The sequence below is a fragment of the Malaclemys terrapin genome, chromosome 5 (assembly GCF_027887155.1).
Source record: "Malaclemys terrapin pileata isolate rMalTer1 chromosome 5, rMalTer1.hap1, whole genome shotgun sequence".
Classification (NCBI taxonomy): domain Eukaryota; kingdom Metazoa; phylum Chordata; order Testudines; family Emydidae; genus Malaclemys; species Malaclemys terrapin.
In genome coordinates, this window is record NC_071509.1 from 26,604,100 (window position 1) to 26,630,248 (window position 26,149).

The following is a 26,149-nucleotide window of genomic DNA, read 5'->3' on the forward strand; positions in this document are numbered from 1 at the left end:
AACTTCCTGAGTTTGCTAAAGTCTGCCTTCTTGAAATCCATTGTCTTTATTGTGCTGTTTTTCCTCCTACCTAATGCCAGCTGTTTTTCCTCCTACCTAATGCCTGTGTGATGCATGGCTAGAAAGGGTTAAACATCCTGCAAAATAAATAACCCTCAAAAGACACGTGGGGAGCTAATGTTTATGTTTTTGTGTATTAAAACCAGAGGAGGTTACCCTAGTCAGAGTGGGAGCTGACTAGAGTACTGAACAAATCTTTTGGCAATTGAGACAGAAAAGGATGGCTACATTTTGGGCAAAACAAATGGAGGAAAGTTAACATTTCCTAACAGTTGCCACACTATGATATCTGAGAGATACCAGAGTATATCTCTATGCTGAGAACATTTCACTTTTGTGTGGAAGCTATTGGCAAACGTTGACTGTTTAATGGTGACCAATGTAGAACAGCAGTTTTTCCTGACTTGATGAAGTCCTGCAAATAGGCTATGGTCTACAACTTTTTGTTTTTGCCAGATGTCTGCAAAGCAAGAGTATGAAAGGAAAAGGTTGGCAGTACTAAAACAAAAAAACCAAACAAACCCCCACAACACCACCTCTTGCTTACTGCTCAAGGAACTAATGCCATGATTATTTTCCTGGCCAAAATTTCTGATTTCTGAATCTAAAACTTTGGGAATTTTAGGAGCTGACAACAATTTTCTTGAGCAAGAAATTAAGCTGGACCAGAACTGTATCCCTGCATGTGCTGACATGTCAGAGGGGAAAGGAAAGGAAACTATTGGATGTGGGCAAACCCAAGTGCAGTGTTAGTTTTTTAATATCAAAAACCAAAACCTCACATAGTTCATATAAATATAATCTTATCTGAACCAGTCCTAAGTTGGTTCCAGTTATGGCCATACAGCTGAAAATCAACCTAAAACTCAACTTTGTTCCATGATATAAAATGTTGGGCTTCTCCTCTCACCTGAACCTATTGGCAGCAAATGTAGAGCATGGACAGAATTATTTTGTGTGTGTGAAGTAGTTTCCTCATGCTGAGTGAATACTTAGACACATGAAGTTGATATTGTCCTTGGAAGTGGTTAGTATACTGGAGACTAAATTCCACTGACAAATCCTTCTTTACAGGAAGGGGAGGATGAAATCAGTACACATTAGCCTATTCTGCTTACAAAGCAACTAATCTGCATTTATTATATGTGCAAAACTCTAATTGGAGTCAATGGGGTTTCAGCCTAAAAAAGCAGTGTCAGACTATAGCCCCAAGATATATTTAAGGAAATTCATTACCAAGGTAAGGGTCTGAGGGGTAATAGTTTTTAAACTACTTTCTCCTGTTGCAAGGGAACTGGTATATATCAGTGTGCCCTAGTGACTAGAGGACTGGACTGGGATTCAGGAGATCTGGATTCTATTTTTGGCTCTACTATCAGCCTGCTGGATGACATTAGACAAGTCACTTCACCTCTGTGGCTCAGTTTTCCCTATCTATGAAGTGGGGATGATGTTTACCTTCTTTGAGATCTACTGCAGAGAAGTCTATATAAGAGCTGGGTATTATTATATGCACACAGTTTAGGGGAAAAAAAGGCTCCAGAACTGCAAAGGTTTATACCTGTGCCTAGCTGTGCACTGTGTGTGGTCCAACTGAAGTCAGTGAGATGCTTACAGTGCACAACGTTAAGCCTGTGTGCAAGTCTTCTCAGGACTGGGACCTAGCTTGGTATCTTCAGGTTAGGTTATAGTATCTGCCAGTTCACCACTTTCCCCCTTCCTATTAACATTACCTCAGTCTCCTTGTAGTTAAGTTTGAAGTCTTTCATTGAGGATCCAATTTCCACCTTTTGTCTCTTGTCCTACACTTCAATTGTAAGCTTCTTAGGAAAGTGACCATTTTTTTGTTCTGTTTTTCTACAGCCCTTACCATAATAGGATTCTGGTCCTCAACTGGGGCTGCTAAGCACTATGGTAACACAAATAATAAATAATAATGAAATTGCTGCTAAGGGTTGATACATAAGTAGAAAAGATAACTGTATAAATCAATATAGCCAGAAGTGGAAAAAATGTTAATGGCTTCTTACTTTTATATTTGGTCTCTGCAGTAGCTTGACATTGAGCTCAGGTGGTAAAGCTTTAACAGAAAAAAAAACTATATTTTATTTTTAAAAATAATACAAAGAAAAATGGTTTTGGAGCAATTGTATAGGTCAAAATGGGATTTTTTTCTCCCTATCCAAAGACAAATGCTAGTGGGGAGTCAGAATACTCTTCTTTCTAAAGAAGAAAATAAAGTGGATTGTAATCACCAAGGTTTGAATTACATAGACAAAATATAATTCAGAGCTCAGGGTGATCACCATTCTGAATTCATTACTTTCATCTGCAGCTATTATAATTTATCTTGTCCATACTGTATATATTAGCACTCATAATTCATTTTATTGATTCATTTTACTGTAACTGTTCTTTTAAAGTTATGGACTAACATGCAAGGTCTCTCTGAAACACAGATTTTTGGCCCTAAATTGGAACAGCTTCTTTGCAGCTGTTATGTTGATCTTTCAGACATTATCAATTATAGTCATGTGGCAACAGGCTGATAGCTGCTATCTGATCATTAGCAAGAAGTTAGACACTACATATCCTGTTTTGCATCAGATTCATTGCGATCTTTACCTATTGCTCCAAATTGGCTCCAAGTGCAACCTCACGTGTCAGTTTTGCCTATTCACTTTATACACCTCCAGCTGCTGCTGTAGTTTAGCCGTTATTTACCACCCTTAACCCCCTCTAATCCATGCTAATCCAGGCATTTTTATTCATTAATATCTCTTCATATACTTTATGTATTCATCACAAGCTGTCAGTCTGGTGAGCTAGTCACTTAATTGTCAGCTTCTCTGCATTCTACTGGCAACTTCAACATCTTCCTTTAAAATGAGGGTCTTCCATGAAGCTTTTCCAAGGATGACATACAAGTCACAATACTTAAAAATAGCATTTAGAATTTGGATGAATAGATCATGCATTCCTTTTGCGTGCGCGCGCACACACACACACACCTTGTTTCAACTGCTTTGGTCCATTATGAGATTTCTACAGTAATAATACAGAAAAGGCAGAGGTATTCAATAAATATTTCAGTTTTGTTTTTGGGAAAGAAGCAGTGACTCTGAAAAAGATTTGGGGGTCATGATGGATAATCATCTGAACATGAGCTCCCAGTGCAAAATAGCTAATATAATCCTTGGATGCATACCAGGGGAATCCTGAGTAAGAGTAGTGGGGTTATATTACCTCTATATTTAGCACTGTTGTGATCACTGCTCGAATATTGTGTACAGTTCTGAGTGTCCACAACTCAAAAAAATATGTTGATAAATCGGAGAGAGTTCAGAGATGGACCATGAGAATGATTAAAGACATAGAAAACCTAACCCAGTGGTTCCCAAACTTGGTTCTCGCTTGTTCAGGGTAAGCCCCTGGCGGGCCACGAGATGGTTTGTTTACCTGAGCATCCACAGGTATGGCCACTCGCAGCTCCCAGTGGCTGCGGTTCGCCGTTCCCAGCCAATGAGAGCCGCGGGAAGCGGTGCGGGCTGGGCCTAGGCTGACCAGATAGCAAGTGTGAAAAAAATCAGGACAGGGCATGAGGGGTAATAGGAGCCTATATAAAAAAAAAAGGCCCCAAAAATAGGGTCTGTCCCTATAAAATCGGGACATCTGGTCACCCTAGCCGGGCCACCTCTTCCTGCAGCTCCCATTGGCCGGGAACGGCGAACTATGGCTACTGGGACCTGCAAGCAGCTGTACCTACGGATGTTCAGGTAAACAAAGCGACTTGCAGCCTGCCAGGGGCTTACCCTGAACAAGCCGTGAACCAACTTTGGGAACCACTGATCTAACCTTATAATGATTCAGCTCCTTGAGTTTCTCTATTTAGCTTAACGAATAGTTTAAGGGGTTAACTAGATTTCAGTCTATAAGGACCTATCTGGGGAACAAATATTTAATAATGAGCTCTTCAGTCTAGCAGAGAAAAGTATAACACAATCCCCAATGGCTGGAAGTTGATACTAGACAAATTCAGACTACAAATAAGGTGCACATTTTTAACAGGGAAGGTAATTAACCACTGGGTTAATTTATAGAGTTGTGGTAGATTCTTTCTCACTGGCAATTTGTAAATCAAGATTGTTTTTTTTTTTTTTAAAGATACGCTCTAAGAATTATTTTGGGGAAGTTTTATGGCCTGTAGTATAAATGGGTCAGACTTTATGATTACAATGATCCCTTCTGGTCTTGGAATCTATAAATGTATAAGATTATGATTGCGAAAGGAATGTAGCAGTAAGCCTATGGTCTTTGTTTTCAGCATGATTGGAGGCATTGCCACTGACTCAGGCCTTGATTTAGGAAAGTCATTGGTACTTCAGAAGGTGCTTAAGTGCTGTACTAAATCAAGAACTCACTGTATAGCCTTTAGCTGAGTCATTAATGTCACCATGCTTCATTTCTATTACATCAGATTACAATTATATTGTGCAACAATATACAGTAATATTGACCAGCCTTACAGGGATTTTGTGAATCTAAATGTTTTTAAAGAGCTTTGAACACCTCAATTTAAAGTTGCTATATAATGCAACTTTACTATGGATGTACGGTCTCTTATTTTAAAAACATACATGTGGTTTATTTGAACAATTTAGCAAAATTTCTTCTAAAACTCATTTCACAGTGATGGTGGAAGGCTAAGCCATTGCTATCCCAAACACAGACATAGGCAGAGATGATTTTGAAGGCATAAACTCTACTGTTGTATTAGACCTGGGAATGGAGCCTCACAATCAAGCTCAATTCTCCTTTAAGGGGGGACTGGTAACTATTGGTGACTGAATTGCCCAGGCTTTACCAGGCATTAGTGTGGTGCCTGTTGTCTCCATGCAGTTTCACAGTGACCCATCAAGAAGGCTTCAGGTGTAAGGGATCCATTAAGTTACAGCTGTTTAAATTAAACAAAGTTATGGTATAAGACAATTTAATGCCTAGGTTTTCATACCACATCCATCACTATGACGTGAGAGTGCCATATGATATATGCATTTCTTTATTTTGCCCACCACATGAAGAAACCAGCAACACTGTGTCCAATACATTGAATCATTTTCTTCCAATTAGACCCTCAAATATGCATATACAACTCCCATTCGTTTTGATTATACTGGAACTGATAAGTATAGTTATTACCAGGCAAAATTAGCCCAGCTCCACAATGAAGCTATTCTCAGTTGCTACTATATTTTTTCCTGTTCGTATTGCATCTTCAGTACTCTGTATAGCACAGACAATTCAGTACTCTGTTAGGCAAACAGTGACACACTTGGGTCCGGTGACACTATGAAGTACAAAGTGTTTTGGATTAAACCCTAAAGGTGCAAGGGGTTTTGTGCTCCTAAATCACTTAGGCACTTTGGAAAATCCCACCCTAAATGCTTATTTGTAACTCAGCCAATGCCATTGTATTTATAATATATAAATAACAGAAACATTGTTTCTAATAAAATAAGCTAGCATTTCAATATAAATGAACTCTTCTGAACTGGAAGTGTGTTGTAAACATACTACTTTAAAAGCAAACATGAAGTTGATGTTAGAAGCTTCCAGAATTAATAAAAACAAAGAATAAATAATAATTTGATAGACATCTTAGTAAAATACATCTACATTATATGAAATATGATTATTTTAGCATAATTACTAATAACTGCACAATGGAAATGGTTTTCTGTAGGAAAAGGACAAAGTGGCATGAAGTTTTCTTCATACGAATTCACAGCTGAAATGTGTCTATTTGCTCTGATGACTGGGGCTTCATTGCAAAAAGTGGTGTGTTACATTGAGACAAGCTAACTCCAGATAGCCCTCCTGATGTAAAATCAGAGTGAAGACAAAGCACCGGTAGTTTTTACTTTGATGAAGCTAGCTGAGGTCAACCCTGTGTCTTCTGCCTGGACCCCGTCTCATCTAGCTACATGGACTTAAAAACTACCTGTGCCTTGTGTCCATTAGGATTTTACATTAAGAGATCTACCTTGATGTACACACACCTTTTTTGCAATGAAGACATAGCCTGAGTGACTTTTGGTGAATTACTCAATTTTGCCCTGATGCAGATCAATCAACAATATCAGTCCACAAAACATAGTCAGCTACTAAATAAGTTGTAATGTATTTTGTAAAAGTAATGAGGTCTTATTATTATGATCTCTCATCTCAGTACTCTGCTATTAAATCTTTGCTGAGAAGTAGGGAGCAACAACTGGGTTTTGTGTCTGAAATGAGAATTAATGAGGACCTGCTTTTTAAAATACTTTAAATTTTACCTAATTCCTCTATACTGACAGAACAATAAAAATGTCTTAAGTGTCTTCAGAAGATCATATTACTGGAGAGTTTTTTAAGATGTATTACAGACACATTACAAATATTTGGAAACTAAGGCAGTGCAATGTAATCTGTTGTACCACAACATCCCTTGAATAAAATCTATATCCTTTAATGAGTTTAGAACTATTGGGAAATGAACATGTTCAAAATTCAGTGTGAACTCTCCGTATATACAAAAATATATAGCACACATATACATAACATCAAAAGCGTTACCAGTGATGATATACATCTATTCTTTAAAATTACAACATACATTCTCTCTACTTCAGAAAGCTACAGTGGTTGAATTCAACAGTTGGAAATTTTTAATTAAATATTGTTTGTTTTTAAGAGAAATATACATAAATGTAATATAAGTATTAAAGAACCATCATACTTAATAAAAGCTCTCTACTAGTTCAAAGCACTTCTTTAAATATAGAATACAGAGTGCACTGTAGTATTATCTATGAGAGTGTGAAATCTCCAAGTAACATAGCAGACTCAAAGTTTCAAAAAGTAGGGGGGAAATGTATAATGTTGATGGGACCATGCATCACTATTTAAAACATGTAATAACATGCTAATGCAAAGAGTCAGTTGGACAGGAAAATAGAAAGAAACTCCCCTCCAATTCAAGTCTGAACTCATAAGAACATAAACTCCATTCACAAACATATGCAACTACATGTGGTGTGAAACCTGGTGGACAGTGTGAAATTGAGCAATTAGCTACATTAAGAGTGAACAATTCGTGCTACATAAATATAGGATAGTTAACAAAAATCGGGTCTGAGTCCGTTTATTTATTTTAACCCAAGGACAATAAACCCCTAAGTGACCCAAACAAATCTTGAACTGGAGATTATTAAAAAGGAAGAGAGTGAACCGCTAAGGATGATTGTGTTGCTTTGAACCTAAGGATTTAATGAACATATTTGACACGTGAAACAGGGAGGAAAACACAACCTATGAGGCGAGAGGGGGAAGTAGCAATAGAAGGGCAGCTTGGTGAGAAGCGGGGGGGGGGGGGGGGGGGGGCAGTACAAGGGACAATGGACAGCTCCTTACTTACCATCTTCATTCTCATCAAACACGGGAGTTTTGTGGGAGTGATTGCCACCCATATTATTCCACAGCTTCTTCCACATCCCCAGCCACAGTCTCCACAGGGCGAACGGCCAGCATCCCAAGGGAGAAGGGGGCGAATTCCAGACAAAGAAACCAGCCCAACTAGCGGGGGGGGGGGGGGTTGATCGCACTTCCCAGCAGCGTCCCGAGCTCGGATCCCTCCCTGCCTCTCGCTGGCTCTGGAACTAGGAGGGAGTCCCCGCATCCCCTTCCATGCTCTCACGCCTTCAACCTCCCCTCCACGCCCAGGACTCTCTTCCGATCGCCGCTCCGAGCCGAGCTGCGGCTGCTCGGGGAATCCTCGGTGGTGTTAGAAATCATCCTGCGAAATGAAAGTGATCCATCTGCCTCTGACAGGGATTGCTGCTGCTACTTACTAACTTGATCCATATTTCATAGCAGACAGTCAGGGGAGGGAGGGGCGCTGAAGGGAGGGAGAGAGGAGGCGTGGGTCCTGCTGATGGTTGTCCTTGGTAAAAGGTAAAAGCTGGATCTACCTGGAGCCTACTGAGTTTGGTACCCAAGATCCCAAATTCCGCTTCCTAAAGTGAGGACATGATAGCCACTCCTATTGTTCCCGGACCCCAACACAGCCCAGCACATCAGAGCTACAAAAACCAGGCTCCAGCACCAAGATCCTGCTAGTTCCAGCCAACTTTTGGCCCAACGCCCCGCAATTCCACTGGCCAAACAGAGAAAAGTGAAGCCACACCTGTGGTATCAAAACCAGGTCTCTGATGCACCGCAGTGCAACCTCGCTGCAAAAACTTGGTTTCAGCATCTGGACCTTGCCAAATATAGCCTAGAAACACAGAAGTATGTGACCATCCGAAAAGACAAGTGTTTCCACTTTTCCACAAAAAACAGCTCCTGGTTGTAAGAAAACTGGACCCCAAATCTGAACTCCAACATCTGCTGTAAGAAAGCTGCAGAAACTCCGGTTCAGCACCTGTATCCCCCTGGATGGAGCTAATATTAGGTGGCAGCCCCCTTCCCCCACATACTTTTATCTACATTTAGAATCTAGGCACTTCTATAGAGTCCACCAGAATACTCTGGATCCCAACATATTATGCTGCAAAAACTTGCAGCCAAGGCCCGGACCTGAATTTTGAGGTGCTATGGTATATGAGGGTCTAGATTTTAAAGGTGAAGTAGGAGCAACTAAATAAGTTCTCCATTTAAGTGGTAGAATTTCGTGACTGGCACCAAAAATTGTCTGGATCCAGTAGGATCCAAGTGGCAGATCCGGGTTTTTTTTGTGGCACTATTATGTTGGGGGCTGGGAGTTTTTTTGGCTCACTGGGAGCTGCGAGACTTGTTCTCCATTTGCCCATTTAGGTAATGGAATTTGGAGATCTGGGGTTAAAATCTGGGAGGATCCAACACTCCCCGGGACACCGCATCTTTCTCAGACACTGCCCGGTGGCAGTGAAGGGTGCGGTTTGCGCATTAGGGCGAAGTCTATTGACTTGTTCCTGCTCATCCTTAATAAGTGAGGCTTCGTCTGCAAACGAATGGGCCATTACACAGGGAAGGGCCGGTTGCTAAAGTTTGCTGCATATCTCACCCCTGGGGGCACTTAAAGCAGTGGAATTTGGGGTCGGGGTCAGAGGCACAGGTTGGACAGTTCTCTCCAGCTGCGTGTGCCAAGTGATGGAGTTATACATGAGACGTGCTGGGAAACAAACTGGCCCATGGCAGATCATGGCACGTTTATTTCTGTTCCGGGGCTGATCTTACAGCTGCAGGTGAGGAGGATCTGCGGTAAACAACATGCAGTTAAACAAATGGGGAAAGGCAGAGCCCAGCCCAAGGGAGTGCGGGGACTTGATCCTAGCACAGAAAGGGTTAACGAGTCTAAACAAACACCCCGTCCCCAGTAAACATTTGAGATGTTCAGCCTTACAATGCCACCTGCTGGCTCAACTAAACACACTCTTGTCTGTGCAATACGACGGTCGGTCGTGTGATCATTATTGCTAGGCATCAGGGGAAGTCAGCGTAAGGTACCTAATCAGGGCACAACAACAATCGTCTGGATGATAAACTGCTGCTTTTTGTTGTGGGTGCTGTTAAATAGACACAGTCTAATTCTCTTGTAGGTATAGTTTTATAGAGGAGATTCTCCAGCTCTGGTGACGGAGGGGGGTGAGTTTATTTTCTTTAACACTGACCTGGTCGTTTGCTGAGCAAACTAACCACACTACAAATTAGCACACTTTGTGGGTCTTATTTTCTGACTCCTGTCAAAAAAATTTGCCTCGGTGCTTTAGAGTACACTGAAACCCCGCCAGGAGAGATGAGTGTGGGAAATGCTGTTATAGGTCTCTTGTCCCACGATAATCATATCAGGCCATGAAGTTCGAGAATGAATTCAGTAACTCTTACAGGGTCCTTTGTAAGGGCTTGATCCAAATTGTCAAATCTGAAGAGTATCACTTTCTTTACAATATTACATTCAAAAGCATGGGTTGGTGTTAAAGCCTGCTCCCAAGAGTGGATATCTGTTGATCCCATCTTTAACCTGGCTCTAGCCTTCTTCCCAAACTGCTTTATCATATGGCCATAGATGAGGTCACCCCCGGGGGAATTTGCTTGGTTCAAGCCTCTCTTTTGAATCTTCTAGATCATGAGATATAAGTTTCTGAAGCCAGGGTACTCAACTGGATCTGTGTGCACCTTTTTAGAATCTTCTCTTTGTCTTTCCTCTTGACAACTCCATCTTGTGTGTTTTGCAATGGCTCTATCCTCAGCTTTGTAGTGAGCATGCTAATCTTGGCTTAATGTTCAGCTAGCATATTTGCAGACTCTGTCATCTAAAGCCTCTATACCTACATTTTTCAGGATTTTAGATTGCACAACGTCATCTGTTTATTGTCAGTTTACTTTAGTGTCATCCCTAAATCATCTTCTCTATGAGGATCCAACCTGTCACAAGTTTCTTCCCAATGCTTTCGTCTACATTCAGTTATTTTCACAGCGACTTCTTTCAAGTTTTCATTCCTTTTTCAACTGGCCTTTCATATCCGGGATTCCGTTCAAACTCCAATCAAACTTGATTCCTGGGGACATAAAATAGCCATATTTATGAACCTTACAGCATACCGCATTAGGCACTTCATCCTCAGAGGTGCTGAGCACCTACTGCTCCCACGGAAGTCAACAAATCCTGCTTATTTAGTCCAATCCCCTTGATTTCAGCAGGAGTTTTACCGAGTGAGGATGTCAGGGTTTGGCTCCAGTTCAGTGGTACTCTCTGACATGTAATCAACCAGCCCCAAGGGTGAGCATTATAAGGAAGGAGATGAATTTGAGCACCTCTGTTACTCTGGGAGTAATTTAGGATTGTTATCAGAGTCAAAAGTCACTACATCTCCCTGTGCCTTAGCTTCCCATCTGTAAAATGAGAGTAATGAGACTGACCTCCTTTGTAAAGTGCTTTGAGATGAATGGATGAAAAGTGCTATAAAAGAACTAGGTATTAAGAGCTAAGTATTATCATTCATCCACTAATAGGGACTTCTAGTTTTATTTACCTCAATTATATTTTTACAGGTGGAGGTTTTTTTGTTTTTTTTTTACATGTCATTTTCTGGACACACCTAAGAAATATCAGCTTGAGGATCTTGACAAATAATGTCCATTACTGAACCCCTTCTTGGATGACATAGGTATTTATTTACAGAGATTGGCCTTATCCTCAAAATATTAATACTGTAATAAATAATGCAAACTATTCAATGTCAAAAATCATATATACAGTGTTTAAAAGTCAAGACCCATATTACACACTACATAGGAGAAAAACTGAAATTCCACTCACAGTTTCCATTAATTGTTCTAGTGGAAGGGGAGGAAAAGAACACATAAGGGGGTTCTGCCTCCTAAACCAATGGGTTTTCCAAGATTTCAAGACACCTGCAAGAGGCCAAGTTCATCTGTACAGAGACCGAAAGGCTGCTCCCCCATGCCTACTGCCTGCGGCACCCCTCTCCTCAGGAAGAGTATGTTTGAGAGAGGACAACCCTTTGTAAACTAATGCAGATGGGCTCAACCTTATCTCACTCCAGGAAATCTTAAGGTATTTGAGGGTGTAGGAAGTGTTGTGATAATTGGGCCTACAAATTTACCCAAATTGTGAACTCAAGTTTAAAAAGTATGTCAAAGTTCATAAGATGCTATAATAACCTATAACAACAAAAGTTGATTGGAAAAGGTATGAAAGGGAGTCAGAATAACTGAATTAGTCTAAAACAAAAAGGCTAAGTTGATATGATTCAAGGACTATGTGAAAATTATGCTTGTTAAGAACAGGAGATCCAGAGCCAGAAGTTAGTGAGCCAAAATTGATATCTCTGATATTAGGCCTAATTGGTGAACAAAACAATGATGGGGTGGGCTGTTCCACCCATCATTCCCTTTTTGAGTCCTTAAAAGAAAGATTTTGTGGGGAGAGTATGAAAAAATAGATAGAGGTGCGAGCCATCCCCACCATCTGCTGGGACCTTCGGCCTTCATTGTCCTGATACTGAGAGGTGTCCTGACCAGACTGGGACAGAGTTGGGGGGCGGGGGGGAGACCCAGATGACATTGCTACCCCTACTGAATCCAGCTGAATCCCAGACATGGGACTCCTGAGATGACAGTTATTACCAGCTAAGAGACTGTGAAACAATGGGGGTGGAGGATGGGTTCCTTCTAAAAATTGTCTATAGCTAAAGGAAAAGGGATCAAGGGGTGTTGTTAAAATGAAAGCTTTATTTAATACTTTGCATTTCAAATACTTGAACAGTTTTTCCTTCTTTTCTGTATCTTTAATAAAAGGTTACAAGGATTTTGAATGGTGTGTTTGCCATGGTGCTAAGCAGGCTGAGGTCTCTGTATACCAAGTCCCAGAGCTTCTTTAACACTATTTAATGTTGGACAGTAACTGGGTTATGTTAACCCTTTATTCCATCTAAATTAATACAAATAAAGGGAGCAATGATGTGGAGAACAGACAGACAGCCAGTCCTCCAGCTCCAGCCCCTCTTTATCTCTTGAGATCAGTCCCTGAGGATCTTCCTGAGATCAGAAGGGCTCCTGAGGAATCAAGGGAAGAATGATGCTAGAGAGTCAGCCCTTCCCCCTCTTCTGGGGCTCCTTCCCAGCCAGATCTGCTTGCCCTGGTTCCCCTCTGCCCATGGGCAGGGAGGGAAACAATAAGGAGCAAGATTCCTTAACTCTATTATTCATAACAATTTAAATTTAAAAAATCATAACTATAATTTCCTTTCTACTATTCATGTCATTTGTTTCCTTTTTGTATTTCTGACAGCTTGGACAACCAACAAGTTCATTTTTTATTGTAATCAGCTCCTCATCACTTTCATACTCATATTTTATTCTACACAGGTTAGCTGTTAGCCAGGAGCGGCAGGGATCCAAAACCATGCTCTGAAGGGTCCCTAGTCCCTGTTTGCTGGAAGCTGGGAATGGGCGACGCGACGGGATGGGTCACTTGATGATTACCTGTTCTGTTCATTACCTCTGAAGCACTTGGCTTTGGTCACTGTTGGAAGACAGGATATTGGGCTAGATCGGGGGTCGGCAACATTTGGCACATGGCTCGCCAGGGTAAGCACCCTAGCGGGCCAGGCCAGTTTATTTACCTGCTGATGTGGCAGGTTCGGCTGATCGCGGCCCTCACTCGCCGCGGTTCGCCATCCCGGGCCAATGGGGGTGGAGGGAAGCGGCACGGGCAAGGGATGTGCTGGCAGTGGCTTCCCGCCGCCCCCATTGGCCCGGGACAGCGAACTGTGGCCAGTGGGGGCTACGATTGGCCGAACCTGCTGCATCAGCAGGTAAATAAACTGGCCTGGCCCGCTAGGGTGCTTGGCCTGGCCCACTAGGGTGCTTACCCTGGCGAGCCGCGTACCAAACGTTGCCCACCCCTGGGCTAGATAGACCATTTGTCTGGCCCAGTGTGTCCATTCTTATGTTCTGGATTCTTATACTACCCTTATCACTGTAGCATTTGAGCCTTTTCCAGTAGTGCATTAAGAGACATTACTAACATCTATCATGGGCAGCTCATTCTCTCTGTCACCCTCATCCTGGGGAGAATTGCATGTAGTGTTTTGTGTTTGTTTTAAATATACATGCAGCTACGCGCGTGTGTTTGAGAAGGCAGGTCAAACTGGGGAGGAAGGTAGTGAGGTTTGTGATAGCCCTTAGTTCGTGTACAAGTTCATTCCCCAGTCTCAGACTAGCCCCAGAGAAAGCTTTGTCTTCTGCACTAGCAGAATGCTTCCATGTTTGAATTGCAAACAGTGCTTAGGGTTACCATATTTAAAAAATAAAAAAAGAGGACACTCCACGGGGCCCTGGCCCTGCCCCTGCCCCTTTCCCACCCCTGGCCCCGCCCCAACTCCGCCCATCCCCCAAAGTCCCTGACCTAACTCCCCCTCCTCCCTCCCAGCCACGCGAAAAGGGCTGCCCAAGCGCTATCGGCTTCACCGTTTGCCGGGCAGCCTCCAGACCCTGCGCCCCCGGCCAGCGCTTCCCCAGCACTGCTGGAGCCCGGGAGGGGAAGCACCCAGCCGGGGGCGCAGGGTCTGGAGGCTGCCCAGCAAACCGTGAAGCTGGTAGCGCTCGGGCTTTGGGCAGCCCCTATGCCCTGCACCCCCGACCGGGCACTTCCCCTCCCAGGCTCCAGCTGCTCTGCTCCTCCCCTCTCAGACTTCGGTTCTGTTTAAGAGCCGAGCTGTCCAAGCCAGCGCTACGGGCTTCAGGCAGCCCCTGCACCGCCAGAGCAGAACAGCTGGAGCTGGGGAGAAGTGCCCAGCCGGCAGCTGGGGTCCGGAGGCACGGGGACTGCCCGAAGCCGGTAGCACTGGCTTGGGCAGCTTGGCTCTTAAACAGAGCCGAAGTCTGAGTCAGGGGAGGAGCAGAGCAGCCGCGGGAGGGGAAGCGCCCGTCTGTATTTTTCCCCGGACATGTTCGGCTTTTTGACAATTCCCCCCGGACGGGGGTTTGATTGCTGAAAAGCCAGACATGTCCGGGAAAAAACGGACGTATGGTAACCCTAACAGTGCTGGAAAATGTTTGTTTGCTAATTAACATCAGAATTTAAAAAAACAACAAATGACATTCCCATTGGTGTTATATTTTGTAAAAGCTTATTTTTGCAAAACTTAAATTCACAGTTAACTTTGACTTGACCAGCTTTTGCCTTCATTTCTGCACTAGAAGCCTAATGCAAAGCTCATGGATATTAATGGAAAGGCACCCATCTTTAGATCAAGCCCTAGAAGAAAAGCTGGCACAGTAAACTATTCCGTGTCTTGCATGCAAAAGGAGAGATACAATAACTACTGGCTTTTTCTGTAGAAAATTTAAATTAAAAACTCTGAAGAGCAGGGAAAATTATTTCAGTCTCTTTGTAAAAATCCCTCAGATTTTCTAGTTGAACTTTCATGCTCAGTCAAAAAAAAAAAAAAGTAAACATAATATTTAAACATAAATCCCTCTTCTATGGCTGGATCCCTTGTGTCTACAGAACCCCAAGGATTTCAAAGGCAGAAGGGTTCATCCATGTAGCTCCAACTGCAGGATCAGGATTAAACTGAGAAAGTTTAAAGTGGTATGTTAACAAGAATTGGAGGGATGCCCTTTAAGAGAATATTTATCAATAGTGATACACCAGACAATTAAACGTAACATTGTTAGTCATCATGGTCAATTATGAGTGTTGGCCAATTTGTAAACACTGTGGGCTCTTCTCCAGCAAAGAAGTCTCAGCTTGCTATTTCCTTCCAGTGCCAGATAACACCCTTTTCGAGTTCACCGTGGTTATTTAATCAAAAGAGTGTTTTGCTTTTCAATGTAGTTATTGCATTTTTCACAGTTTCTATATCACAAATATATTACTCTTTCCATTGTAATATAGGGAGATCATTCTGATAATAAAAAAATCACCTCCAGGGAATAGTTGCAACCATGGAAAATAATATTAATTTTTAATCTGCTGAGCCAACTGGGAGTAAGGACACTGGGTTCAGTCCTGTTATGACACAAGACCCACGGAGTTTCCTTGGGAAAGAAATGTAACAAAAGTTAAGTATTTCCCATCTGTAAAGTTAGTCAAGTACTTACTAGCTGCCAGGGATGGAGTTTCTGTAAAATGGGGATAATATTATTTTTCCATCTGTCCTGTGTATATGAATAAACACACACATTTTTAGCATGTTTTAGTTAGTTACCTCCTCTCAGGGTATGTCTACACTACGAAATTAGTTCGAATTTATAGAAGCCGGTTTTATTGAAATCGGTTGTATACAGCCGATTGTGTATGTCCACACAATAAAATGCTCTAGGTGCTCTAGTCGGCAGACCGCGTCCACAGTACGAGGCTAGCGTCGACTTCCGGAGCATTGCACTATGGGTAGCTATCCCACAGCTATCCCACAGTTCCCGCAGTCTCCGCCGCCCCTTGGAATTCTGGGTTGAGATCCCAATGCCCGGATGATGCAAAACAGTGTCGCGGGCGGTTCTGGGTACATGTCGTCAGGCCCCTCCCTCCCCCGTCACAGCAACGGCAGACAATAGATTCGCGCCTTTTTATCTGGGTTAGTTACCTGGGTTACCTGTGCAGACAACATGGAGCCCGCTCAGCACAGCTGAGCTCACCGTCACCATATATCCTCTTGGTGCCGGCAGACGTGGGACTGCATTGCTACACAGCAGCAGCTGCTAACTGCCTTTTGGCGGTAGACGGTGCAGTAGACTGGTAGCCTTCATCGGCGATCTGGGTGCTGGCAGCCGTGGGGCTTGCCTTTTGGCAGTAAATGGTGTATTATGACTGTTAGCCGGCCTATTACAAGTCGGGTCATCGCACATTAGCAGAGTCTTCCCTGAGCAGCAGCTCGTGCAATAGGCCTGAAGACCATCGTCATACACCACCCCGTATTTGCTGCCAAGCACCCAGAAAGATGCCGAGGGCTATCAGTCACGCTGCACCGTCGTCTTAAGATGTAAAAAATAGATTTTCTCTGTATTCATTTGCTTCCCCCTCCCTCCGTCAAATCAACGGCCTGCTAAACCCAGGGTTTTCAGTTTAATCTTTGGGGGGGACCAGTCTGTGACAGTTGTTTGTGTCTCTCCCTGATGCACAGCCACCGTTCTTTATTTTAATTCCCTGTGCCTGTACGCCATGTCGTCACTCGGCCCCCCTCCCTCCTTCCCCTAGGCCGTCAGATACTACGTTTGCGCCACAGCTCGAGCCGCGAAGCGGTTCACGCCTTTTCTTTGAATTCTGGGTTGAGATCCCAATGCCCGGATGATGCAAAACAGTGTCGCGGGCGGTTCTGGGTACATGTCGTCAGGCCCCTCCCTCCCCCGTCACAGCAACGGCAGACAATAGATTCGCGCCTTTTTACCTGGGTTACCTGGGTTACCTGTGCAGACAACATGGAGCCCGCTCAGCACAGCTGAGCTCACCGTCACCATATGTCCTCTGGGTGCCGGCAGACGTGGGACTGCATTGCTACACAGCAGCAGCTGCTAACTGCCTTTTGGCAGTAGACGGTGTAGCATGAGTGATAGCCGTGGGGCTGGCAGCCGTAGGGCTGCATTGCACCAGCCCCTTCCAGGCGATGGTATATTATGACTGGTACCCGTCGTCGTCGTACTGGAGTGGCTGTCAATCATGGCCACCTGGGCAGACATGCTACTGTCTCGATGATGACGGTTACCAGTCATAATGTACTATTTTCTGCCAATTGCCCAATATTGTCTGCTAAGCACCCAGAAGAGGCCGAGGGCGATGCTGGGTGCTGGCGGACGTGGGGCTGGCAGACATGGGGCTGCATTGCTACACAGCAGCAGCCCCTTGCCTTTTGGCAGATGATGGTATATTATGATTGGTACCCATCATCATCATACTGGTATGGCTGTCACTCATGCTGCAGCGTCGGCTGCCACCTTAAGATGTAAAAAATAGATTTATTCTGTGTTCATTTGCTTCCCCTTCCTCCGTGAAATCAACGGCCTGCTAAGCCCAGGGTTTCCAGTTTAATCTTTGGGGGGACCATTCTGTGTGACAGTTGTTTGTGTTTCTCCCTGTTCCTGTACCTGTACGCCATGTCGTCACTTGGCCCTCCCTCCCTCCCTCCCTCCCTCCCGCCCTCCTTCTCCTGGTCCATCAGATACTACTTTCGCGCCTTTTTTCTGACCAGGCGCCATAGCTAGCACTGGGATCATGGAGCCCGCTCAGATCACCGCGGCAGTTATGAGCACTATGAACACCACGCGCATTGTCCTGGAGTATATGCAGAGCCAGAACATGCCAAGGCGAAACCCGGACCAGGCGAGGAGGCGATTGCAGCACGGCGACGAGAGTGATGAGGAAATTGACATGGCCATAGACCTCTCACAAGGCACAGGCCCCAGCAATGTGGAAATCATGGTGTCACTGGGGCAGGTTGATACCGTGGAACGCCGATTCTGGGCCCGGGAAACAAGCACAGACTGGTGGGATCGCATCGTGCTGCAGGTATGGGACGATTCCCAGTGGCTGCGAAACTTTCGCATGCGTAAGGCCACTTTCATGGAACTTTGTGACTTGCTTTCCCCTGCCCTGAAGCGCCAGAATACCAAGATGAGAGCAGCCCTCACAGTTGAGAAGCGAGTGGCGATAGCCCTGTGGAAGCTTGCAACGCCAGACAGCTACCGGTCAGTCGGGAATCAATTTGGAGTGGGCAAATCTACGGTGGGGGCCGCTGTGATCCAATTTGCCAGGGCAATGAAAGACCTGGTGATAGCAAGGGTAGTGACTCTGGGCAACGTGCAGTCAATAGTGGATGGTTTTGCTGAAATGGGATTCCCAAACTGTGGCGGGGCCATAGACGGAACCCATATCCCTATCTTGTCACCGGAGCACCAAGCCACCGACTACGTAAACCGCAAGGGGTACTTTTCAATGCTGCTGCAAGCCCTGGTGGATCACAAGGGACGTTTCACCAACATCAACGTGGGATGGCCGGGAAAGGTACATGATGCTCGCGTCTTCAGGAACTCTGCTCTGTTTCGAAAGCTGGAGGAAGGGACTTTCTTCCCGGACCAGAAAGTGACCATTGGGGATGTTGAAATGCCTATCGTGATCCTTGGGGACCCAGCCTACCCCTTAATGCCATGGCTCATGAAGCCGTACACAGGCAGCCTGGACAGGAGTCAGGACCTGTTCAACTACAGGCTGAGCAAGTGCCGAATGGTGGTGGAATGTGCATTTGGACGTTTAAAAGCGCGCTGGCGCAGCTTACTGACTCGCTCAGACCTCAGCGAAAAGAATATCCCTATTGTTATTGCTGCTTGCTGTGCGCTCCACAATATCTGTGAGAGTAAGGGGGAGACCTTTATGGCGGGGTGGGAGGTTGAGGCAACTCGCCTGGCCGCTGATTACGCGCAGCCAGACACCAGGGCGGTTAGAGGAGCACAGCAGGGCGCGGTGCGCATCAGAGAAGCTTTGAAAACGAGTTTTGTGACTGGCCAGGCTACTGTGTGAAACTTCTGTTTGTTTCTCCTTGATGAACCCTCCAACCCCCCCCCCCCCGACCCGGTTCACTCTACTTCCCTGTAAACCAACCACCCCACCCCACCCTCCCCTCCCCCTTGCAGAGGCAATAAAGTCATTGTTTTTTCACATTCATGCATTCTTTATTAGTTCCTTACAGAGGTAGGGGGATAATTGCCAAGGTAGCCTGGGATGGGTGGGGGAGGAGGGATGGAAAAGGACACACTGCATTTTAAAACTTTAACTCTTATTGAAGCCCAGCCTTCTGATGCTTGGGCGATCATCTGGGGTGGAGTGACTGGGTGGACGGAGGCCCCCCCACCGTGTTCTTGGGCGTCTGGGTGAAGAGGCTATGGAACTTGGGGAGGAGGGCTGTTGGTTACACAGGGGCTGTAGCGGCGGTCTCTGCTCCTGCTGCCTTTCCTGCAACTCAACCATACGCTCGAGCATATCACTTTGATGCTCCAGCAGACGGAGCATTGCCTCTTGCCGTCTGTCTGCAAGCTGACGCCACCTATCGTCTTCAGCCCGCCACCTCTCCTCTCGTTCATGTTGGGCTTTTCTCATCTCCGACATTGACTGCCTCCACGCATTCTGCTGTGCTCTATCAGCCTGGGCGGACATCTGCAGCTCCGTGAACATCTCGTCCCTCGTCTTACGTTTTCTCTTTCTAATGTTCACGAGCCTCTGCGAAGGAGAAACATTTGCAGCTGGTGGAGGAGAAGGGAGAGGTGGTTAAAAAGGACACATTTTAGGGAACAATGGGTACACTCTTTCATTACAAGGTCGCATATTTCGGCTTGCAGGCAGCCATCGTAGGCCACAGTGTTTTGGCTTTTTTAACCTTCTTAACATGCGGGAAAGGTTGCAAACAGCAGCGCATTTCCCATATCAAGGATGAATTGGGTTGTCCATTTAAAATGGGGTTTCAATGTAAAAGGAGGGGGCTGCGGTTTCCCGGTTAACATGCGGCACAAACACAAGTAAACCCCCCCCCCCCCCACACACACACACACGATTCTCTGGGATGATCACTTCACCCCTCCCCCCCACCGCGTGGTTAACAGCGGGGAACATTTCTGGTCAGAAGAGCAGGAACGGGCGCCTCTGAATGTCCCCCTTAATAAAATCACCCCATTTCAACCAGGAGAGCTTTCTGGAGATGTCCCTGGAGGATTTCCGCCCCATCCCCATACACGTTAACAGACTTGCTTGCTTTTTTTTTGTAATGTTTACAAATATTTACAAAGTTACACTCACCAGAGGTCTCCTGTGTGCCCTGAGGGTCTTGGGTGAGTTCGGGGGTTACTGGTTCCAGGTCCAGGGTCACAAACATATCCTGGCTGTTGGGGAAACCGGTTTCTCCGCTTCCTTGCTGCTGTGAGCTACCTACAGTACCTCCATCGTCATCTTCCTCGTTCCCCGAACCGTCTTCCCTGTGTGTTTCTCCAGTGAGAGAGTCATAGCACACGGTTGGGGTAGTGGTGGCTGCACCCCCTAGGATCGCATGCAGCTCCGCGTAGTAGCGGCAAGTTTGCGGCTCTGCCCCGGACCTTCCGTTTGCTTCTCTGGCTTTGTGGTAGGCTTGCCTTAGCTCCTTAATTTTCACGCGGCACTGCTGTGTGTCCCTGTTATGGCCTCGGTCCTTCATGGCCTTGGAGATCTTTTCTAATACTTTTCCATTTCTTTTACTGCTACGGAGTTCAGCTATCACTGCTTCATCTCCCCATATGGCGAGCAGATCTCGTACCTCCCGTTCGGTCCATGCTGGAGCTCTTTTGCGATCCTGGGAGGACTCCATGACGGTTACCTGTGCTGATGAGCTCTGCGTGGTCACCTGTGCTCTCCACGCTGGGCAAACAGGAAATGAAATTCAAACCTTCGCGGGTCTTTTCCTGTCTACCTGGTCAGTGCATCTGAGTTGAGAGCGCTGTCCAGAGCGGTCACAATGAAGCACTGTGGGATAGCTCCCGGAGGCCAATAACATCGAATTCCGTCCACACTACCCCAATTCCGACCCGCAAAGGCCGGTTTTATCGCTAATCCCCTCGTCGGAGGTGGTGTAAAGAAACCGGTTTAAAGGACCCTTTAATTCGAAAGAAAGGGCCTCGTTGTGTGGACGTGTCCAGGCTTAATTCGGTTTAACGCTGCTAAAGTCGACCTAAACCCGTAGTGTAGACCAGGCCTCAGAGTATACAGTTTCACTGTTTTTAACCTCTCTGCACATGAAAAATTTTATATGCTTGCCCCTTGTCATTCTCATCACTGGTCTTTGAAAACCCTGCCCCCACCCCAACCCGGGTATAAAACTTTTCAAGATAGGGTGACCAGAACTGAACACAGTGGTTGAGGTTCTGTGGGACATGTATAAGAGGGCAGCACAGAACATGCAGAATATACAAACTGCTATAGCTGGGTGACTAGTGCAAAATCAATTTACAATTTTCCATAAATAAATGTGGTGAGACTGCTTAAAGCCACCATTTATTAGTTAAAAGTTTCGTTACCTGGAAAAGCTTTAGAAATGTTGGCATGAATGATTATTCATCCAGCTGCACACACACAAAATGGGAAATGACGGCCTAGGAAGGAGTACTGCGGAAAGGGAACTGAGGGTCATAGTGGACCACAAGCTAAATATGAGTCAGTGTAACGCTGTTGCAAAAAAAGCAACCATCATACTGGGATGTATTAGCAGGAGTGTTATAAGCAATATACAAGAAGTAACTCTTCTGCTCTACTCCATGCTGATTAGGCCTCAACTGGAGTACTGTGTCCAGTTCTGGGTGCCACATTTCAGGAAAGATGTGGACAAATTGGAGAAAGTCCAGAGAAGAGCAACAAAAATGATTAAAGGTTTAGAAAACATGACCTATGAGGGAAGATTGAAAAATTGGGTTTGTTTAGTCTGGAGAAGAGAAGACTGAGAGGGGACATGATAGCAGTTTTCAAGTATTTAAAAGGTTGGAGGAGGGAGAAAAATTGTTCTTCTTAACCTCTGAGGATAGGACAAGAAGCAATGGGCTTAAATTGCCACAAGGGTGGTTTAGGTTGGACATTAGGAAAAACTTCCTAACTGTCAGGGTGGTTAAGTACTGGAATAAATTGCTTATGGAGGTTGTGGAAACTCCATCATTGGAGGTTTTTAAGAGCAGTTTAGACAAACACCTGTCAGGGATGATCTAGATAATACTTAGTTCTGCCATGAGTGCAGGGGACTGGACTAGATGACCTCTCAAGGTCCCTTCCAGTCCTACAATTCTATTGTTCCCACTGTGGTATCCCTAGAAACAGAGGTACAGCATCAGAAGAGCTGATCTGCCACCCAATCCACAGTCAAGGCCCAATACAACTCCTACTGAAATCAATGGCAAATTTCCAGTATCTTCAATGGGAGTAGCATCACGCCCTGAGAAGGTAAGCTCTTTATGGACGGTGTATCTGTCTCTCCTTTTTGTTCTGTATAACACTGAGCACCCTCTCAGTGCTTAAAAGATACACAACAAGAATCCTCGGTTTGGGTTTACCCAGAAAAGCCTGGACTCCAGTGTACAATCTTAGTCTCCCTCCTTCTTACTTTTGTTGGTCTTGTAGCAACTCTCCAGGAACAATTACCCATATGCTTTTCCAACTGCCTTTGAAAATCAGAACCTAAAATTGAATGCCTACATAAAAAAGTTATGAGATGTTATGAATCTCTAAAGCATAAACTTTTGTGAGACCATTCAACCTAAGACTAAGTTATGTCTAATATATATTGTTCTGGGACAGATAGTTCCTCTCAGCTGCACCAAAGAAAATCCAAAAGGTCTCCAGCTGCTTCAGCAAAGTTATTCCAGATTTATCCCCATTTAACTAAGAGCTGTACCTAACCCCGTATGCTCATCGATTCTCTTTAAAGTAAGTACATTTTGGTTTTATCCTTACAGACATGTTTGACAGTTGTACACTGCATGGAAAATGTAGATTTTTTTTACATTGTGTGGTAAGGAGGAAAGAGGACAGTTTGCTAGAGTTGGGTACTTTTCTGCAAATGCTTTATTAGAAGCTGCAAACTCATCTCAATCTTAACAGCAACAGAGAGCAATGCCCCTCTGCTACGTACATTGGCCAAACTGGACAGTCACTATGTAAAAGGATAAATGGACACAAGTCTGATATCAGGAACGGCAATATACAAAAACCTGTAGGAGAACACTTCAACCTCCCTGGCCACACAATAGCAGATGTAAAGGTAGCCATCTTACAGCAAAAAAACCTCAGGACCAGACTCCAAAGAGAAACTGCTGAGCTTCAGTTCATTTGCAAATTTGACACCATCAGATCAGGATTAAACAAAGACTGTCAATGGCTATCCAACTACAGAAGCAGTTTCTCCTCCCTTGGTGTTCACACTTCAACTGCTAGCAGAGGACCTCACCCTCCCTGATTGAGCTAACCTCATTATCTCCAGACTGATTCTTGCCAGCATATTTATACCTGCCCCTGGAAATTTCCATTACATGCATCCAACGAAGTGGGCATTCACCCACAAAAGCTTATGCTCCAATACATCTGTTAGTCTTAAAGGTGCCACAGGACTCTGTTACTTTTTACAGATCCAGACTAACACGGCTATCCCTCTGAATCTTAACAGCATCATTCCAACAGAGTATTGTACGTTTTCATTTATTTAAGAACTATGTTGTCTTTGATTTTTTTTTTTTATTGCTCACTCTGCGTGGAGATCTGTAAATCACTACTAATGTAGCAGGATTACATTTCTTTGCACTATAAAACTTCCCTTAGGGCATTCTTGTAGTTTAGAAGTCAGTAGGTAGTTAGCAATTCTGCCATTACAGCTTTTACATTAAAATGCCTTTGATGGCAGTTATATGGTGACCTCACAGTTCTTGATTTCACAACATACCCAGTTGCAGTTACAATGGCTGTAAATTACAGTTTATTTTGTACTGAAGTTTTACTGTTTGAGTACTATCCAAGAGTTAGTTCCTGATATTAATAAATAACTCCACTTATTTTCTATAATGATGGTGTATTTTAAAATGAGGCTCTGATAGGGTCCCTACATTTAGTTGGTCACCTCTGCTTCTTTTTCTGAGAAAAGCACGTGTTTATTGCTTTGTACTCCTGTTAGCATGGGGAGCCAATCTTGCAATGGGAAAAGCGAAACTAGGTATTGTTCTGGTTCATCATCAAACACCGTAGGATTATCAGAAGCGTTTGAGTGATTTAGGATCACAGAACCCATCAATTTTCAGAATCACCCAGAACTGTCAACTAAGTTCTATTTTCAAAGTCTTCAGTAGTGGCAGAAAATGCATAAACCAGAAAGACACCAATTCCATTTTCAGATCCCAGGGCAAATCCATAGTGCAGGGATAACATTTTTTTAAAAAAGCTGCAGTTTTACTGGATTTACAATAAGAAAGAATGGATCGTATTAGTATAGAGCTGTTGTACAAAAATTTATGGAGCCTTGTCAGTTCTTGAAATGATTCCAGGATAAATCTAAGGTTCCCCACACTCAGCCTGAGTTACAACCCACCCTGCATTTTGGAGGGCCTGTGGCAAAGGATCTAGGCTGGCTTCCCAAGTTCTCCTGTGCTCCTGAGATTACTTCCTCTCCCCCTGCAACACAACCCCTGTTCCCAAGATACAGTACTAGAACAAAATTAAGTTTCTAACAGTTTTGGCACCAACCATAGTTTTCTGGATCCTCTCTTTCCAGGGGCAGGCTAAAAGCCTTTGAACAGGCTTAAGGAAACACAGAGCCAGACACACACATCTTAGATGAAATCAGCATAGCTTCAGTGCAGCTATCCTAGCTGAAGATCTGACCTATAGTCATCTAGGTCCCATTTTATTCAGAAGAGGAACTGAATGCAGTATTTGACCTCTGCCACACTGAGGACATACCAAACAAGTCTGAAACAATCAGTGTGTTTTAAACAGAAAACGACTCACAGTGCAGCTCTGTTTGGGTGTCCAGTTACAGTAGCACCTGACTTAAGTTTCTGTATGTTCCAGGAGGGCTAAAGGGTTTCAGCAGTTTTCTGGCCATGGTGACTATCTCAATCTTCCCTGGACAGAACAGAACCCCAGCCTGAAGTTCTATATTCAACCTCCTGCCTCCTCTAGGACCACTGCTATCACATCACAGCGTGATTGTACTGTCAGAGTAGGGACAATACAATCATTGGCTTCACAGAAAGTTTAGCCTGAGAAGGTACTGCAGGAGTGAGTATGTCACATTTGAAACTGGTAAAGATACATAGGACAAAATATAAAGGGCAGAAATGATCATGTCTGTTTAAGTACTGTATCATACATTGGAAACTTTTACCAATAAGAAACCCTAAACCAATAAATGAAAGTTAGTGATGGTGCTGAGCTGCAAAGTGCACATCTGGGTTCAAACTCTTTCCAAATTCTCTAAGCTTTGGATTTGGGGTTCTACTTTGGATCCATCCCTACTTATTGTATATGATAATTTGTTACTTGTACAATAAAGTGCTCTCCTTCAGACAACCAAACCAGACTGAATTGCTTGTACTGGTACAGTGGACACATGTAAAAAAATAAATTCAGATCACAGAATCATAGAAGATTAGAGTTGGAAGAGACCTCAGGAGGTCATCTAGTACAAGCCCCTGCTCAAAGCAGGACCAACCCCAGCTAAATCATCCCAACCAGGGCTTTGTCAAGCCAGGCCTTAAAAACCTTTAAAGATGGAGATTCCACCAACTCTCTAGGTAACCCATTTCAGTGCTTCACCACCCTCCTAGTGAAATAGTTATTCCTAATATCCAACCTAGACCTCTCCCACTGCAACTTGAGACCATTGCTCCTTGTTCAGTCACCTGCCACTACTGGGAACAGCCAAGCTCCATCCTCTTTGGAACCCCCCCCTTCAGGTAGTTGAAGGCTGCTATCAAATCTCCCCTCACTCTTCTCTTCTACTGACTAAATAAGCCCAGTTCCCTCAGCCTCTCCTCATAAGTCATATGCCCCAGCCCCCTA

At 44.4% G+C, this 26,149-nt stretch overlaps 1 protein-coding gene across 2 annotated transcripts in view; it reads right to left on the bottom strand.

The window, feature by feature from the left end:
- STK32B (serine/threonine kinase 32B) overlaps positions 1–7,935 on the bottom strand; it is a 278,502-nt gene extending 270,567 nt beyond the window's left edge. Inside the window, exon 1 of one of the 2 annotated variants that reach the window (XM_054028968.1) lies at positions 7,517–7,935. In XM_054028968.1, coding sequence (XP_053884943.1) covers positions 7,517–7,592 — 76 coding nt within the window. In that variant the 5' untranslated portion in view covers positions 7,593–7,935. The remainder of the gene's footprint in view (positions 1–7,516) is intronic. The other variant, XM_054028969.1, reaches the window with a different exon arrangement.
- Between the last annotated feature and the right edge of the window lie 18,214 nt (positions 7,936–26,149).